Source organism: Oryza brachyantha, chromosome 10 (assembly GCF_000231095.2).
Source record: "Oryza brachyantha chromosome 10, ObraRS2, whole genome shotgun sequence".
Classification (NCBI taxonomy): Eukaryota; Viridiplantae; Streptophyta; class Magnoliopsida; order Poales; family Poaceae; genus Oryza; species Oryza brachyantha.
Window position 1 is genome coordinate 9,642,083 of NC_023172.2, and position 17,463 is coordinate 9,659,545.

The following is a 17,463-nucleotide window of genomic DNA, read 5'->3' on the forward strand; positions in this document are numbered from 1 at the left end:
CGTTTAAATTAGTTATTACGATATTACTATCATCACTTTTTAGGCGCATTTGTGTGTATGGCTCTGACCAATGTGTTGACAATTTGACATGAAGATGGATGGAAGGTCAAATATAATAATTAAATACTCTATTGAGCGCTGGTTGACGGTGGTGTGAGTGAGTAGTGGAGATGGCACCAACAAAATGTCAACGCGCAAAGGGAGACAGTATGAATGGTGCTAATTTAGTCCATATTTTAGAGCATTGCAATGCTGCCTTGCTACCTAACAAAAAGCAAGTTTGGTTAATCACTACATTCTTTACTGTGCAAGGGATTTTAAGGTAGTGTTTGAAACATATTATTAAGCATATTATTGTTATGGATTATTTACTTGATTATAGGGTAACTTTAATATTTTGAAAAATATACTTAACAAATAGCTTAAAACAAGTAACATAAGCAATGCGGTAGAAGAAAGTTTTTACAGGAAGAGTAATTTTACCATCGTCGAGAAAATACGGAGAGGTACCATATTTTTTGTGTGAAATTTGGTCCTCCAGGCACTTTATACTTTGAGATACTAAAATTTTGAGTGTAAGTTTTATACCTGGAGGTGCTTTTTTAAGGATATTAAAAATAATCTTCTAGAAAATGTATTTTTAATAGCGTAGAGGAAATATAATGTGCATAAGTTGAAAATGGTCATTATTTTTCATAAATGTGATACATGTGTTTAATACTAGCTCTGTTGAAGTGTTGAGTGTTGACTCCATCATATTAAGTTAATAATGCATAGACAGGATATCCAACAACTAGTTAAATATAGGTGATAAAAAAAAGGTATTTTCCTTGAGTACATGTGTCCCTCTAAAAAATGCCAATATGTCCATCTCCAATCTTTTGCTAGATCAAGCCTTTTCATAAAATTATTTGCTTTTCTTTTTCCCTGAATCCTTTTGTTGTTGGTTGGACGGCTTGTAGGACTGATCTGGCAGCATGTAAAAGGAGGCTAAGCATTCAGCTTTCACTTTTAAGGTCAGTGGGAGCAATTGGACAAGCAGTTGCTTGTCACTTTCTTTTCTTTTGGCCATGCCTGCCTCCACTTTTTGCACCACTTTCATGGCCCAATTATCTCAACCAAAAGGCACAATAAATAAAATAAAAAGGAACACAAAGAAATAAATACAAAAGGAATGATGCAGAGAAAACACAAACAGAGAAATCAGATACTGTTTCTGCTGTCCCTGCCAGGTCTGAGATAAGAAGAGACATAGACAACTTCTCTCTTAAAATAAACCAATCTTTCACTTTTTACCTATAATGTTTGATTTTTTATCTTATTTAAAAAATTTATGATTAATATTTTTGCTTTTATTAATTGATAAATAATAAATAATATTTTACGTGCAACTAATTTTTTATTAAATTTTTTAAAAAAATTTCAAATAAAATAGATAGTCAGATACGTAAACTTAAAGTTTGCCGATAGGGAGTAGAGAGGTTACCAGAACGACAGAATGTCCTTCACCCATACCATGAATCCAGTGGGACTAGTGTATGTATCATGCATGTAATCTACTGTAGAGAATCTACCACAATTCACATCAAGTTTGCAGCAATACCAACAAGATGCTGAAGAAATGGAAATACCTCAAAACCCATATATTTCCATCTACTTTCTTATTATGTATCTACAAAACCAGGGGCCTTATTATCTCCTGGCTCCAAACCCAAATAGCTATACATAACTATTCAAGCAGCTAATTTCTATTTAGTATTTACATTGCTAACCTATTTTACAACTATATAAGTACACATTAAGTCATACAATCCCACCAAATACCCTAGTATACAGTCCTCTGATTCACCAAAAACAAAGAAAGAAAATAAATTCAGTACTTTGTCAGGCTAACTGAGTTCATGTTTAGTTCAGAGAAGGTAGCAACCAAAAATTGGAGCAGATGGCCTTCAAGATCCCTCCTGGAATGTCGCCGAGCGGGTGAGCGCCACCGGGTTGGCGTGCAGGAGCGGCAGGCTCGAGATCACCGGATGCTTCGCCGTCTTGGCGTCCTTCTTTGGCTCGAACACGGTGGTGAGCCTGTGCGGCGCGGCGGCGGCGGCGGTGTCGTCGTCCGCCTTCCTGTCGCCGCCGGCGTTGAAGCCGAAGAGGGACCGGATTGAGCTCCTGGCGACCTCGTCGGCGTTGTCGATCCTGATCGTCTTTGGCGCCCACACCTTGCCGTTGCCGTTGCCGTGGTGGTCGTCCCTTCCTTCCTCGTCGCCACCGTCTCTTGGGTGCTTCCCTAGTGTGAAGGAGGTCGCCATGGAGGAGACGGAAGGTGCACTCGTGGGTGGTGATGAGAGCGGCTGAGAATGGATGGCCGGCCATGGGAGGCTCCAAGCTCCCGGAGGAGGGATCATGCAGCCCCAGTACGGCGGCGCCGCCGCCGGGTATATCGGGATGGCGATGCCTGATGTGTAGTAGGTGGGAGGAGAGGGTGCGCAGCTGTACGGCCACATGGCGCCGCCGTTGTTCATGGCTGGAGGAGGAGGATGATGCACGCCGTTTGCCGTTTTCGGTACAGTGGCGGCGGCGGCGGTCGCCTTCTCCGCGTCGGCCCTGTTGGTCGACAGCTCGCTGCACGATCCGGCGGCGTTGCTGAGGCGGTGTGCCACCTGCGCGGCGAGGTCGAGCCGCGGCGGCGCTTCGTGGGCGCCGCCGAAGCTGAGGACCGTGGCGTTGGCGGCGGTGGCGGCTTCGGCGGCGGCGGCGGCGAGAGGCATGGGCATGGCGGCGGCGCAGGCGCGGACGCGGTGGAGGAAGTGGGAGGCGGCGGCGGCGTTCTTGTTCTTGCGGCGGCCGGCGCCGACGGGGACGTTGCGCATGGCGCCGCCGGCGGTCCAGTAGCGCTGGCAGTTCTTGCAGAAGTGGCGGGGCTGGTTGACGTTGTAGTTGTTGAAGTAGCAGAACTTGGTGTCCATGCTGCTGCACCGCGGGCATGGCAGGATCTTGTCCGGCTTCTTCAGCTTCATCTCCTCCTTCTGCTGCTGGCTCGCCGCCTCGCCGCCGCCGCCCGCCTGCGCCGGGCTCTTGTTGCCCGGGTCGTCGTCGCCGTCGACCACCTCCGACTGCGGGGAGGGGTCGGCGGCGTCATGGTGCGCGGCTTGTTGGACGTCCGACTCCGTCGAGCTGCTGCTGCTGCCACTCTGCTGCTCAACATCCTGAAATCCATTCCCTGATTAGTTCAGAGAATCACTCTAGTTCTTCATAAACACTAGTAATTATGTAATTTTTTTACTTTTTTTAATGAATCAGATGTCTACAACTGTACGGTGCAGGATAATCACTAAATATTGTAATTATGTAAAAAAATCCTCTTTTTTTCATTTGTTTGTTCAGTTTCCCATATCCCAAGGTGTTAGGTACTTTTGGTCTATTGGGATTTGGGAGTTGGCTTCTGTTGGTGAACCCTATCTGAAGGCAAAAAAAAAGTTATTTTCTTTCTTGCACAACATTAAGAAAGGAAATGGACCAGCGGAGATGGATCCTACATGCTAAAAGACAAGCCTTTTGTCGCAACCCTGAAGAGACCAACCAAACTGAACATGCCCATCTTCAGAACTCCAGATTTGCACCAAAGTCAAGCCCATGATAAAACTCTTAATCATAATCTTAAGAGAAAGAGTGGTACAGTAAACTGCAAAATGACATCAATTATCCTTCCTACTGAATTCTTCAGAGAAAGGAAATCATCAACTACAAGTCTACTAGAACTACTGAACCTTGGATTTCTTTCATGCCCTCAGATAAACAAATATAAAAAATAAGTTTTTTTTTTTCGCACTTGGGGATCAAAGGAGACAAACAGAATTAAGACAGCCAAGCCACAACTCGATCAAGTCTGAACCTATCAGACACACACGCAGCAGCAGAAGGAGCTGCCAAACTGAAACCTGAATCCAACCAAAGAAACGAAGGCGTATTGATGCAAGCAAGAAACAAAGAAGATCAAGAGAAGCCATGATCCCCGATCGACACCAACCTTGGGCTCCGGCGCCACCGGGATCGTCTTCCCGAACAGCTTGATCAGCCCATCTCCTAATCCTCCTCCTCCTCCTCTGCACTCACCCATCTCAGCAACAAACTCTCCTTGCCTCTCTATCCCTGCTGCTGCTGCACCAGAACAAGAACAAGAAGACGAAGACGAAGGAGGTGTGTGTAGTTTGAGGATTTGGGTTCTTGGGGGTGAAGAGGCGGCGGCCATGGGTATAAGAGGGGAGGGAGGGAGGGAGGGAGGAGGGTGGGGGCCACGTAGGAGGGGGTGAGAGCCACAAGCTGGCCTTGTGGCCTCAAGGGTGCGTTTTTTGATTCGCTTCTCCTCCTCCTCGCCTTTTCCCACCCGGCCGTCGCCCTCACCCCTCCCTCACCTCGCTTCGCTTGGCTGCAATCCTCTCTTTTCCCTCTTTTGCACTCACCACCCCACCACGTATATATGTTTTCGCTTTGTTTCTCTTCGTCATCCTCGTCATCGTCTTCGTAGTTTACTGCTCTTTCCGTTCTTAAATATTTAATAACATTGACTTCTTAACATATGTTTTATCGTTCTTTTTATTTAATTTTTTTTAAAATATGTAAATATATATATATATATGCATAAAAGTATATTTAACAATAAACGAAATGATATAAAAATTAATAATTATATATATTTTTTTAATAAGACGAATAGTCAAACGTGTAAAAAAAATCAACGGCGTCAAACATTTAGGGACGGAGGAAGTATATTGGTAGGTACTTTATTTTTATTGATTGTGTTTATTGACGGTCTTGGCTTTTATGTCCACGTTGTTGTATTTTGTATTGATCATCAAAACCAGAATAGCTATGCTCGAAAATATTTTATTTGTAAAATCTGTAGTTCATGCTTCTGTGTGGATCAGTGGCCGCAGAACTATGCATAGAGGTGCATACAAAGTTTGGACATTATTTTCTTTTGGTTGTCATCTATGCATTGTTCTCGTTCTGTTAGTTAGTTATTTAGTAGGGCTATATCTCGGAAGTTCTTTTTTTCGTCTTTTTTGCTGAAGCCTTAGTTGGCAATGGGTTTATGGTTGTCTTTGCTATTGTGTTCTATTTTATGGTTGTCTTTGCTATTGTGTTCTATTTTACGGAAAAAGTCATAATCTTATCTAAATTTGAACATCTCGAGATCACCTTGGTGAATTCCTGACCAAGATTGCCAGGATTAGTGTTTAGTTATGCCATTTATGTTTGTAGGGATTGAGTCATAGGATCAGACTATATTTACCTCAAAACCGTAATTTGAAAGATGGTATTATAGTTGAAAATTTTACTTTAAAATCATGATCCTATCTATATATGCAAAATCAATATTGAATTATAACAATCATGAATTTTAACTGCATCATAAATGCTAGGGAACAGAATAAACACACAAAGGACTTTGCACTGCTGATTTATCATGTGGTTCTGATGCTTTCACTTGGTTTCTTGGATGTATTAAGTGAGAGTGGTAAAGAGTTGCAAAAAATTAAAAGCCCTGTATTAAGTTGCACTTCGTTGGGTTTTTTCTTTTCTTACAGTGGTTTTGAGAACATGCCGAATGCATTTCACTCTCAAGTTGTCTCACCTCACTTAATTGGGCAAACTCTCTGTGGCTACAATTATTTGTACCGTTCCATGATCTCTTTTTTTTTCGACAGAACTTTAGATAACACTAGCGTGGAAGCCATGTGTAACACGCACATCTTCTTGATCGTGAGATTAATTGTCTAGTTGATCGTAAGAAGAGCTCCGCACCACAAATTATTTCCGTCGGTTTTGTCTTGTCAATCTACCAGCTTGGCTATGTTAATAACTATATCTACATGCATATGAAAGAATGTGATTTTAATTTTAGAATGCTTTGAGAGTTTATTGTAAAAACCCAGACCCTGTGGTGGTCAAAGATTTGCCAGGTGTAAAGTTGGGGAATGAAGAGTTTATTGTTTCCTGTTTGCATCCTTCCCTGTCATCGTCCAATATAAGGTTTACCAAAATTATGGACGAACCTGGTCTACCAGGTTGGTATGTAGACCAAGACCACGTTCGTCATACATGGGTAAATTAACTTATCCTCGGCACGGAAAACATAATAATAAATTAGTACATGATCAATTAATTATTAAAAAAATATAAAATAGATAATATGATTTTTAAAACAACTTTCCTATAAAAATTTTTTTTGTAAAAAATACATCATTTAGCAGTGCGGGAAGCGTGCGCGCGAAAAACAAGAGAGATAAGTTAACTAGCAGGGGCTACCGAACATGGCCCAATTGATGTGTCACTGCATCAGAGCATCAGTGCCCGATGGCATGCCTAGCTGGCTCCTCTTTGCACTAGTTGGGTGAACCCTTTTTCCCGGGCATAGATCCTCTGCAGTTACTGCTATGCAGTAACAGAGGCTAATATATGGGATACAAGGCCCACATGTCAGCTGCAGCTACTGCACAGCAGTAACTGCAGACAATCCCCGCCGATTTTTCCCTTGTTGGGATACATATACTGTATAAAGCTAAAAAAAGGAGAGAGAAAGATGTAACCATTTAGTACAAAATATTCTCAAGGATAAGTTTTTTTACATTGTATAAAAATATTGGCACCTTTTTTTTAGACAATACAAATAAAAACAGTGGCACTAAACCTAGCCAAGAACAAGTCAACCACATATGTGTCCATTTCCACATTTCTCTTCTAGAAAGTTCTTCACCTTAAGAACTTCTTTAGAATCAGCTTACACTTCTTTCTTACCCGGTCAGCTTCCTTTATCACAACCCTCCTATTGTGAGTGGTGTAACTGTGTAAGTGCCCTTTTTTTGACTTTATTAAAAGGGTAACAACCTCTGTTTTAGCTGGCTTGAAAGAGACTAGCAAAGTCCAATTTTTTTTAATTAATTGAATACCAAATCAACAAAGTTTTTAACTTAATTTTTGGGTTTTCTTGTGGGCCTACATTTTGTGTATTTACGGTTCTAAGAAGAAAGAATTGAAATAAAATTCATTTGCCGGTTTTCATTTCCGTCTTATGTAAATTCTAAAGAGTAAAAAACCATTTCTCCATGTGTGACTCATGAGTGGAAAATGTTTTAACCAACATGAATTTCAGCCATAGTTAGACCCAACAAGATTACTTGCACGAATTTCTAATTAATTAAGTGCCTTTCCTGGATATTAACTAATGAACCGTCCAAGCACATCCCTAGATAATTAATTTCTTTGCATCTAAGCTAAACAACCTTATCTAGTTGAATAGGCACAAATGCATGTTGACTTGGGGATGATTGATTGGCTTTTTTATAGAAAAAACAAACGAATATTTGCAAACAGAAAATAATTTTTGAATAAAACTTGTATATACGTATTCTTAGCGACTAAAACACAAGACTGGAAAATAAAATTCGGTAAAAAAAAACCTCAGAATCAACTCTAAATTTAAGATTGAAAATTTAAATTTTAGCTTATAAGTATAAATAGAAGCGAAAAGACGTGGATTAGTTTCACAAAGTCCTCGGATCTGTACCTGTTGGAGAATAAAGATTTCGCAGGTCACATATATAATTCTGGAGAAGAGCCTTTCTTTATTAAAAAAACAGAGATAATATCTTTCAAAGTTTGGTTAGATTAATGTCTCACAAAGACCGTACTTTGGAGAAAAATTATTCCCATCCTGCACACGTGGAGAAAGCGGGAGCGCGCCACGTGGCTGGCGTTTTTCGTTTTTCTCGGTGAGGACTGAAAAATCAGTTCTGATGGTCAATGTTCAGTTTTCTGTCTCAACATGTGAACTAAGATGGAGATAGCTTTTGGCTATCAACTGCTTGTACTTTGCTTGGAGTAATTACCTAATACTAGAGTGTATGGATTTAATTTGATGGGTTTTTGGTCGAGGGAACATGCATGGATGGGAGCACCGTATGTAAGCTTGTGGTGCATATTGTGTATGGATTCAAGAACATGCAAAGAGTTCTTTAGGAAAAACATGTAAAGCATGAAAAAACTGTTAAGTTGCGGCGAGTGCTATTTGTACCTGAGGAAGGGAGAATAATATCCCATTTGTTATAGAATATTCTCTCTGTTTTTTTGTTTTTATTTGATATCGTTAACTTTTGAATTTGTATTTTTTGTCTTATTTAAATTTTTTGTTTAAATATGTAAAATTATATGTAAGGCTCAGAGAGTCTTTAATGATAAGACAAATCATAGCAAAATAGTTAAAATTTATGTAACTATTAATTCAATTCAATGTAATTCTAAAAGTCACCGCTATCAAGTAAAAAGATGGAGATAGTATAAGGATTTTTATTTTGTTTAGCAGTATTAAGGTTGGTATTTCTAATTTGTTTAGTGGATATTAAGGTTAAGAGAAAAGACTTAGTGCCTCTCAATAAATAAAAAACTAATAAATGAAAAAGTGATTGATTGAAAAAGTAAAATTATAAATACTTATACTGTGGAATAAATTTACATCGAAATATGTTTATATTTTGAAACCTAGGGAGAGTATGATATAAGTAGATGACACCTTAGATCGATGTTGGCGTATAGACGTGCAGTGTGCAGTTGAAAATTACAAATACGTGGATGAAACCTCGCTCTCACCGAGAAATGTCAAATCCAATCGCCAAAAAATAATTCATGCGAAATAGACAGATTATGTGATAACCTTAAAAAACTTGGATTTGCATGTCACTTATGCTCATAATCTTATAAATCGTATATTTAGGTCCCTAATCATGATTTAATGTACCACCCGTACCGTACGTCGAACTGTCTTTAATTAGCCACAGGGGCAAGCATTTTACATCGCACTGTCTTTATAGCATCTCTAATAGTATTCTTTACTTTCCAAAAATTTGTATTGAGTTATCTAAAAAATATATTGGACATAAAAATTAAACACTTCTCCAACAGAAATCTAAAAATAAATAACTTGTATTATGAACACATATTTTTGCTCTAAATTTATGATACATGTGAAATAATTTTAGACATATGTAGATATTATAAATGTATTTAGTAAAATTGTTGGAGATATATATTCTAGCCTAACTTCTAAAATTTATTTTTAATGATCAATTGTAGACATCTCTTGGAGTTGTTCTAACCCACGTCTTGGCAACTAATGTATATTTAGCCACTCAGCTATAGTACCTGAAATCAATTCCACCACTTTGATATCCGGAGCATGCAGCAATTAGGGTGACGGTGATTAACTGTCAGAAGGTTCCCTGATCACTGAGAAGGCAGGCAATAGACCTTAACTTCTGGGGATAAGAATGTCACGCACTGATTTTCTTCAGGGATTAAAAATCGTTTAATAATTCATTTCTAGAATTATAACTAAATTAGTAAATTAATTAACAAGTGAATTGAAGAGGGGAAATAAAAAATCCCCTTAATAAATCATGGCTGGGAATATTTTTATAAATACTCGACATAATCTAATTTGCCCACTCGATTTTTCTCGGAATTTCTAGAGATCAATAAGTAATTTTAATATCACAAATATCAAATCAGCAATTCTTTAAATTAACTAAACTAATTAAATCTCCTCCTTCGTTGGCTTGGGCCGAATCCAGTCCATGCCCCACTCGACTGCTCAACTTCCACACCTTCCATGCGCCTACATCCCATGTCATTGTTTTGACCGTCTCTCTCTCCTCCTCATTTCGTGGTTTGTTGCCGCCAAGCCACCGCCCTAAGCCCATAAAGGCACCCTGCTCCCTCCTCTCTTTAAGGTATACGTGCCTCCTTTCCTTATCTCCATTGTGCACCTAGACCGCTAGTCATGTGTGCCCCGCTAATACTTTTTGTCTAGCCGAGGGGAACCTTGGTTGCTCCTTCCTGTCGCGGAGCACCGTCGCGGTGTTGTTCCGGCCAGGATCACGAGTGGTTTGTCGCCACCGGCCAAGGTTCCCCTCCTCCCACCACTTTGTTTTCTCAGTGAGAAGACATTACCATTTCCCTCTCTCTCGTGTAGTTCCCAAGGCCATGCGCTGCTGCCCTCTAGCTGGCCCGGTGGGCCATCTCCTTTGGGCACCAGTTGTCTCACATCACCCGACCATCCGATCTCCCTCCCTGAGCGATCCCGGCTACCCATATGGCACTACCACACCATGGCCGTTTGGTGCCCTCATGGTTGTTATGTCGATCGTGTGTGTTCGCATGCCCACGTAGTAGGCCGCCATCGGCCGCCACCATGGACTACACCATGGTGTAGCTAACGCATGGGGCCTACCCATCGGTGTCGGCTCCCACCGCTGATGCAATAAATCCAGTTCCTTTAAGAGAACTAATTAGTAATTGCATCATAAATCAATTTAATTTTTAGAAAATCATTTTAAATAGCTCAAAACTTCTAAAATCCCTAATTAATTCATACGAACTCCAAATTAGGCCAAATCTAAAATTCTTCTAAAATTGAGGACTAAATGTAAAATATTTACCACCGTGGACAACCACGTTAACAGCTAAGACCTGTCAAAGGCAACTAACAAGTAGCATTCCAGTCCAAATTTGAGGAGCGGTTCTGTATTTCACTCTAATAATAATAATCACTACACTTATTGATATACACTTATTGATATTAGTTACATAGTATCTATATACATAATACATATGCATGAATCTAACTAAGTGAGATGTTTGGATTTAGGTGGGATATATACTATGGATGTCATAGAATAACATATTTTACTATTTATGTGTTTGCATAGTGGTGCACGTGTAGCGCAACTTGGAGTGTATACATTCTCTTTACCCCTCAAAAGAAAAAAAAGTTATAGATGTTGTTATCAAATTATTAGATAAAATCAAAAGTGGAAAGGTCATTGGATGTCCAAGCATAGTTGCCCAAACCCCACTTTATAAAGCCCTTGGAGCAGAAAAAAGCTACAAGATATGCCTGGTGGGAAAAATGCAGGAACTAGATCCTTATATTCTCTTTTCTCCAAAGCCCATTATCATATAATATATTCTTCTATAGTCCAGTCAGAGAGGCATGTGTCTGCCCAAAAGGATTAATAAAAAAACAAAACACATCTGAAATGACACTAAACATTAAAAAAACACAAGAAATATGCATACCAAATGAACCATAATTCTCCCCTTTTTTTCCACACTAAAGAAAGCAACAAACTGAAGTCATTTTTTTTCAACAAAATACATGTCCTTTGGCTCCTTTGCTTGCACTACCTTCTCACCTTCAATTCCATCATACTCTCTCTATATATATCTTTCTTGGCATTACGTTGGGAAAGCAACCAAAGGAGAGCGACGTTTCATGTTATACTTGGCTGAGCTGAGGAGAAAAAGGGTAAGCAAAGCGCAGTGCTTTCCATCACCTCCACAGCGACAGACAAGCAGGTTTTGGTTTTGGTTTTGGTTTTGGTTTGGTGATCCACAAACAGACGCTACGCTGGCTGAAAAATGGGCTAATCACATCACACACCACATACATATGGCCCAAGAAAATGCAGCAAAACTCCAACCAAACACCTTGTGTTTCGTTGTTGGTGAAGAAGCCAACTAGCCTCGCCCAAAAAAAAAAAAAAAAGACAACTGGCCAAGTACTACTCGGACACTTGTGTATCAGTTTCACCAGGAGAAATTTAGGCCATGTTAAAATGGTTCCACAGAAGAAATCCAGTTATACAACGATTTAAAATGGCAACTGAACAGTGCAATAGATTTGTTTTTTTTGGTTATACAGATGATCAGATGTTATATGGCGATGAGGATAAGGGCTATGCTTCCAAGATCAGACAGTTGCTCTGTCTCCACACATGAGCTAGCTTACTTTTTCTTGTTATTGTTTCTTTTGGGGGATTTTTTTTTTTTGGGGGGGGGGGGGGGGGGGTCCAAGGAGTGCAATTTGAAATTCAAAATTGTTAATATTTGACCAGAAATTGTCGTTTCATCTATTGGTTTAGAATCATGTATGGAAATACCTTCATATAATCCTCCTGCAATATCAATACAGTGGGCAGTGCTCCTGCATGCTTGCTTCAGAAATACATGCTATGCCAAATCACATGGTGTGCCAAAATCAGCACAGTACATCATTGATTATTAGTTAGTCTGGATGCAATTTCCAAAATCATGCCATCACAAAAGAGATGCCGCTGAGTGACTCTAGACATCAAATGTTATGCATCAATTAGAAATATACAGATATCTAGCCTAGATCATGTAACCCAATTTTGTATATCCTATCATCAGATCATCCTTCTTGCACACAACACACTGGTTGTTGTCCTAAGAGCAAATTCTAAAGCGGTAAGTGGTAAGATTGCCGTATCTGCTACGTACAAGGAGTTCTTGTTCCAACAAATCCAAACCCCATCACAATGAATGCAGCAGCTTGGAGGTAGATGTAGATGTAGTATTTATGATTTCCAAGAATGAAATCATACGACGCACATATAAGGAGATAGAGTGCAAGCAAGAGCTCATGAATGTAAATCCTGCAAAGGCAAAGGTTGAAATCTAAGGCACATCACACATTCTTTCACCATTTAAGTACACTGTGCTTGCTCCAGAAAAACAGATGATGTAAAATTGTTATTGGTTGCTTCACTTACCTTTCAGTGCATTCAGTGGGTTTCACTGGTTCAAGCAGCGGGACATCAAGCTCATCGTTCACTTGATCACCAACTTTTTCAGTAACTACCCAATCATTTGCACGTGAAGTTTCAAGTAAACCACTAAGAGCTGCACGCATACGGTGCATGGCCATGACGTTCTCAAAAAGAATCCAAAATGGCATGAGATGGACTGACCTATCATATTGTATAAGATCATTTTGGTAAGTTGCAGTTAGAAAGTACATAGGAGGATGTACTATGGAAAAAAGAATACCGTGGATTTCTGATGGCATTCATAATAGTAATGGCCGTGGGAATATAGACCAGGCCCCAGACAGGAATAGTGACTTCAGGAACCATGGCAGACAACGGGATGACAATACAGTAGAACAAGAAAGTCAGGATGGGAGCAATGGCCCTCCGCACGAAGAAAAAACTATACAAAAGATGATGTTTCTTCCATATTGACACCTCCTGCATCAAGACTAGATGATATAGTTACAGGACAAACTTTTTTCTTTTGGGGAGAGATTTGAGAAGGCAAACCTTGTTTGTAATAATTTCCCATGCCATTTTTCTGAAAAGATTGGCAGCACCACATGTCCATCTATGCTGTTGGTGACGATAGGCCTGGAAGGTACTTGGGAGTTCACTCTTCACCTGTGTAAGATCAGTAAAAAGCTTCCATTATCTAAAAATAATTTCAATGCTGTCAGAGCACATCATAGCACATGCTCATATCATATGCTCACAGAAAAGCAAATTAATTCACAGAGAGTGCAAGATATACCCTTATATCACCAACATACAAGAACTGCCATCCCTTTAGGCTTGCTCGCACAGCCAAGTCCATGTCTTCCACAGTGGTGCGATCTTTCCATCCTCCAGATTCATTAATAGCAGATATGCGCCACACACCAGCTGTACCTGTAAACAAGGTAAAATTACCATTATTTTGGCATGCTTCATGATAAAATATATCAGTTGAAGAAATACAAAAATAGCACGCAAGATTGAAGCCTCAAGTAAATGGCTATGAGAATTGTTCTTACCATTGAAACCAAAGAATGCATGCATAAATGAGCCTGATTCTTGCTCCACTTTGAAGTGATAGTCCAGTGACATCTTCTGTATCCTTGTCATCAGGCAAACATTGTAGTTCACTGCAAAATCGCCCGGCAAAGGCCAGGTCAGGAACATCCTGTAATCAGAATAAACAAAACTACTCATTTCAAGTTATCGATATTACCACTGCCATAGAGGGGAAAAATTACACCAGAACATAATTAGGAATCAGCAGAAATGATTTATTACTCAAACTGTCAACCTAGATAATATCATGTGTATAAACTGAAGCGTGGGTTGAAATCTTTGTAAATTCCTCTTTCAATCTGAATGAATTTGGTTGGCATCCTTCTGCCGACCCGACAAAAAAAAGAATGAAATCAACATACTGGTTAGGTTTAACAAATTGCAATGATGAAAGTAGCAGACTAAATATTTGCCTAACTTATGTTGCTTCAATGCAGTCCTTTAGATGGTTAGGTTTAACAAATTGCAATGATGAAAAAAGCAGAATAAATATTTGCCTAACTAATGTTGCTTCAATGCAGCCTCGGGTGAAACATAAGCTTCAAACAGAGCAAGAGTCTCTGTCAACTCTAGTTTTCTGGTGACTGTAGTTATTCCAGCACTTTGTTAGGAATCTTGATCCTTCCATTAAATACGGCACAGAAAAAAAAATCTCAAGGAACCACATCCCTAGATATTTGCAAACTCGGAGGCAGATCATTGGATCAGATTTTGATGGACTTGTAGATGCTTTTGAAACCATCTAGATTAAAAATAACAATAAGTCAGGAGTGACCAGAAACTCACACTCTAGATCCAATCCATCAAAATCTCATCTAAGTATCTAACATACAATTTGTGAATTAGACAACATCTAGAGATGCTTGCACTTTTCTACGCTTTTGAAGAGATGCTTTCATTAGAAACATTCACTACTGAATATTAAGCATGCAAGAATGAAGAGGAGCAAATAAGTTGGCAATGCATTTCCATTCCTCATCCTTAGTGCTCCATAGTCCATACTACTTAGTATTGTTATTTGACCATACAGGATTCTCTTCCTTCATTTCTTCAACTCCATTTGCATGATAAAGCAAGTACAGCAAAAGTGAAGTAATCTAAAAACCACATGCTTATCTAAAAATGGTGGCATTCTGCTTACCAAACTCCCAACGTGTCTGAACAAGCGCAATCTTTGGATTGTGCAGAAGATATGGCATGGTTTTTAAAAGGAAGTCTGATTCAGGCTGGAAATCTGCATCGAAGATAGCAACAAAGTCACACTGTTGTGCGTACGTATGCTCCATGCCTTTCCGCAAGGCTCCTGCTTTGTATCCCTTCCTGTTGTTTCTAACCTCGTACTTGATATTAATTTTCTTGCTGGCCCATTCCTGGCATTCAAGCTCCACTAATTCCTGCACTAATGAAAACTTATTAAGGAAAGGGATATGATAATCTCAAGACAAATGCTAAATGATCCTGACTTGTTATAAACAATTATTTAGCATATCGGACTCAATACATCCTCAGCAATGCTATTTTCTCCACACACACACATACACACAATGACACAAAGGAACAGTACAATAATAAATTTAAAGTTTCCACCTGTAGATCACCTTGATTTCTATTTCACTGTTTCCATCAAGGAGTTTGTATTTGGTTACTGACCAAGTGACTAAATGGTTCTATTCAACCAGATAAGCAAGATAGAAAGAAGGTATTATGTCGCAGTCAAGTAAAAGTACTACATATAATGATTATTCTACTTGAAACTTGATGAATCACAGTGAGATGGTTCTGTCTCCACGGTGCCGAATCCATTTCATCACATATATCCACACTTGATTTGTCCTTAAAAATAATGGTAGCTTGGTCAGTTGACAGAAATAAGATTCGGAGTTTATATGGACTATTCACTGAAGGATGGGCGTTAGTTCTTTGCTTCTGACACCCGTCTATCTTCAAATGATATTGATTGCAATCCTCACAAATAGAAATGAGTTCAATACTGCACGGTTTGCGTATGGAAATTTGGTATGCAATGCAATGCACGGAGCATTATTTTCACAAGAGCACCACAGCAACCAAATCCTGATCCGGAGTAAAAACATTTCTCTCTTGGCCTTATCAAGACAACCTCAGTCACTGAACTCTAGGCTTACCTTAATGAAAGGATCGGTAGAGTCATCCAATACTTGGATTATAATACGGTCCGGCGGCCATGTGAGCGCGCACGCCGCTCCGATGGAGAGCTTGTACACCTGCAAGCGAACAACGAATAATGCGATGAACCAAATGGGATCGGGGGGAGAGAGGGAGGGAATGCGGGACGGTGTGAGTGGGTCGGTCGATGACCTCCTTCTCGTTGTACATGGGGATCTGCACGAGCACCATCGGGAAGAGCTCCGGGGCCTCAGGGTCGTCGGCGGCGGCGGGCATGGGCTCCCAGCGGTAGCCCCGGTGGGGGCTACGGAGGAGGCGGCCGGCCGCGGCGGCGGCGAGGCTGGCGAGGCCCATCCAGGCGGCCTCGGCGACGAGCATGGCGGACATGGCGAGGCACGCCCACACGGCCGCCCGCAGCGCCGGCGCCACCGCGCCCGCCCGCACCGCCGCTGCCCAGGTCGCCGGGAAGGAGGAGGAGGGAGGCAGCGCCAGCGCCATGGGCTGGCCTGCGGCGGGAGGAAGGGAAGGGAAGGGATCGGGCGCGGGGGAAGCGATGCGTGCAGTGCAGTGCAGTGCAGTGCAGCTTTTCGAAAGGCGGAGGGGAGGAGGGGTAGGGTAGGTGTAGGGGTGTGTGCGGTGAGGATGAGGCGTCGACGCGACGCGACGCGAGGAAGACGAGATGGCGCTTTTGCAAGGGAGCCCCTCGAATTATGCAATATTTACTTACATAGTACTCTCTTCAGGTGGAATAAGTTTTGGCCATGCTTATATAAATATCTGTACGTCAATGTAAATTGTGTATATATATATATATATATATATATTAGATTCATTGGCATGATAACCTCCATATGAATATATTTAATATAAAAGATCTTATATTATAAAATAGATGTTGTATAAACATTCATAAGATTCATATTTTGTAATACGATATAAAACATTTCTGCGTTGGTTATTATTCTAGAGCCAAGCTGATGCTTACAAAGAGAATCTATTTAATTTAAAATTTAAAAATTGGCCACTAAGGGGGTGTTTAGTTGGAAAAATAAAAATTTTTAGGTGTTATATCAGACGTTTGACCGGATGTTAGAAATAATTTTCGGACACGAATAAAAAAACGAATTTCACGGCTCGCCTAGAAACCGCGAGACGAATCTTTTGAGCCTAATTAATCTATCATTAGCATATGTGGGTTACTGTATCACTTATGACTGATCATAGACTAATTAGGCTCAAAAGATTTATCTCACGATTTCTCGCATAACTGTGTAATTAGTTTTTTATTTCATCTATGTTTAATGCTCTATTTAGGTGTCTAAAGATTCGATGTGATGTTTTTGAGGGAAAATTTTTGGAAACTAAACATGTCCTAAATTGACTAATCCACACGGAATATCCCATCAACGATGCTCTTGTTTCATAGTTTCATTAAATAATACAAACGTTGGCACATCTGAGAAGTACTATTAGTCCGTCCTTACAAAAAGCATTTTTTATTTTCTATCGAGCGTTTGATCATCCATTTTATTTAAAAAATTATAAAAATAGAAAAATAGTCACACATAAAGTATTATTCATATTTTATCATTTAATA

General features: G+C 40.1%; 2 protein-coding genes across 2 annotated transcripts; both read right to left on the reverse strand.

Annotated features, from left to right (window-relative positions):
* Positions 1-1,628: 1,628 nt before the first annotated feature.
* Positions 1,629-4,210, reverse strand: LOC102708093 (cyclic dof factor 1-like). The gene is made up of 2 exons (XM_040528506.1): positions 4,025-4,210; positions 1,629-3,203 (listed from the first exon to the last, which is right to left on the reverse strand). Exons 1-2 carry the CDS (start codon positions 4,112-4,114, stop codon positions 1,950-1,952), a joined length of 1,344 nt encoding a protein of 447 aa, XP_040384440.1. The 5' UTR covers positions 4,115-4,210; the 3' UTR covers positions 1,629-1,949.
* Positions 4,211-12,045: 7,835 nt separating this feature from the next.
* LOC102708372 (probable glucomannan 4-beta-mannosyltransferase 2) lies at positions 12,046-16,490 on the reverse strand. Its single transcript, XM_006662280.3, has 9 exons — positions 16,059-16,490; positions 15,866-15,964; positions 14,863-15,115; positions 13,682-13,792; positions 13,420-13,556; positions 13,176-13,289; positions 12,904-13,103; positions 12,627-12,824; positions 12,046-12,509 (listed from the first exon to the last, which is right to left on the reverse strand). The coding sequence occupies exons 1-9, from the start codon at positions 16,362-16,364 to the stop codon at positions 12,347-12,349; spliced, it is 1,581 nt and encodes a 526-aa protein (XP_006662343.2). The 5' UTR covers positions 16,365-16,490; the 3' UTR covers positions 12,046-12,346.
* Positions 16,491-17,463: the final 973 nt, after the last annotated feature.

Excerpts from the sequence above, each read along its gene's own strand:
- LOC102708372 (XM_006662280.3), bottom strand. The coding sequence starts at position 16,364 with ATGGCGCTGGCGCTGCCTCCCTCCTCCTCCTTCCCGGCGACCTGGGCA. Across the intron at positions 13,557-13,681 it reads TGCATTCTTTGGTTTCAATG|GTACAGCTGGTGTGTGGCGC; the intron begins GTAAGAACAATT and ends CCTTGTTTACAG. Across the intron at positions 13,104-13,175 it reads GGGAAATTATTACAAACAAG|GAGGTGTCAATATGGAAGAA; the intron begins GTTTGCCTTCTC and ends GTCTTGATGCAG.
- LOC102708093 (XM_040528506.1), bottom strand. The coding sequence starts at position 4,114 with ATGGGTGAGTGCAGAGGAGGAGGAGGAGGATTAGGAGATGGGCTGATC. Across the intron at positions 3,204-4,024 it reads CGGTGGCGCCGGAGCCCAAG|GATGTTGAGCAGCAGAGTGG; the intron begins GTTGGTGTCGAT and ends AATGGATTTCAG.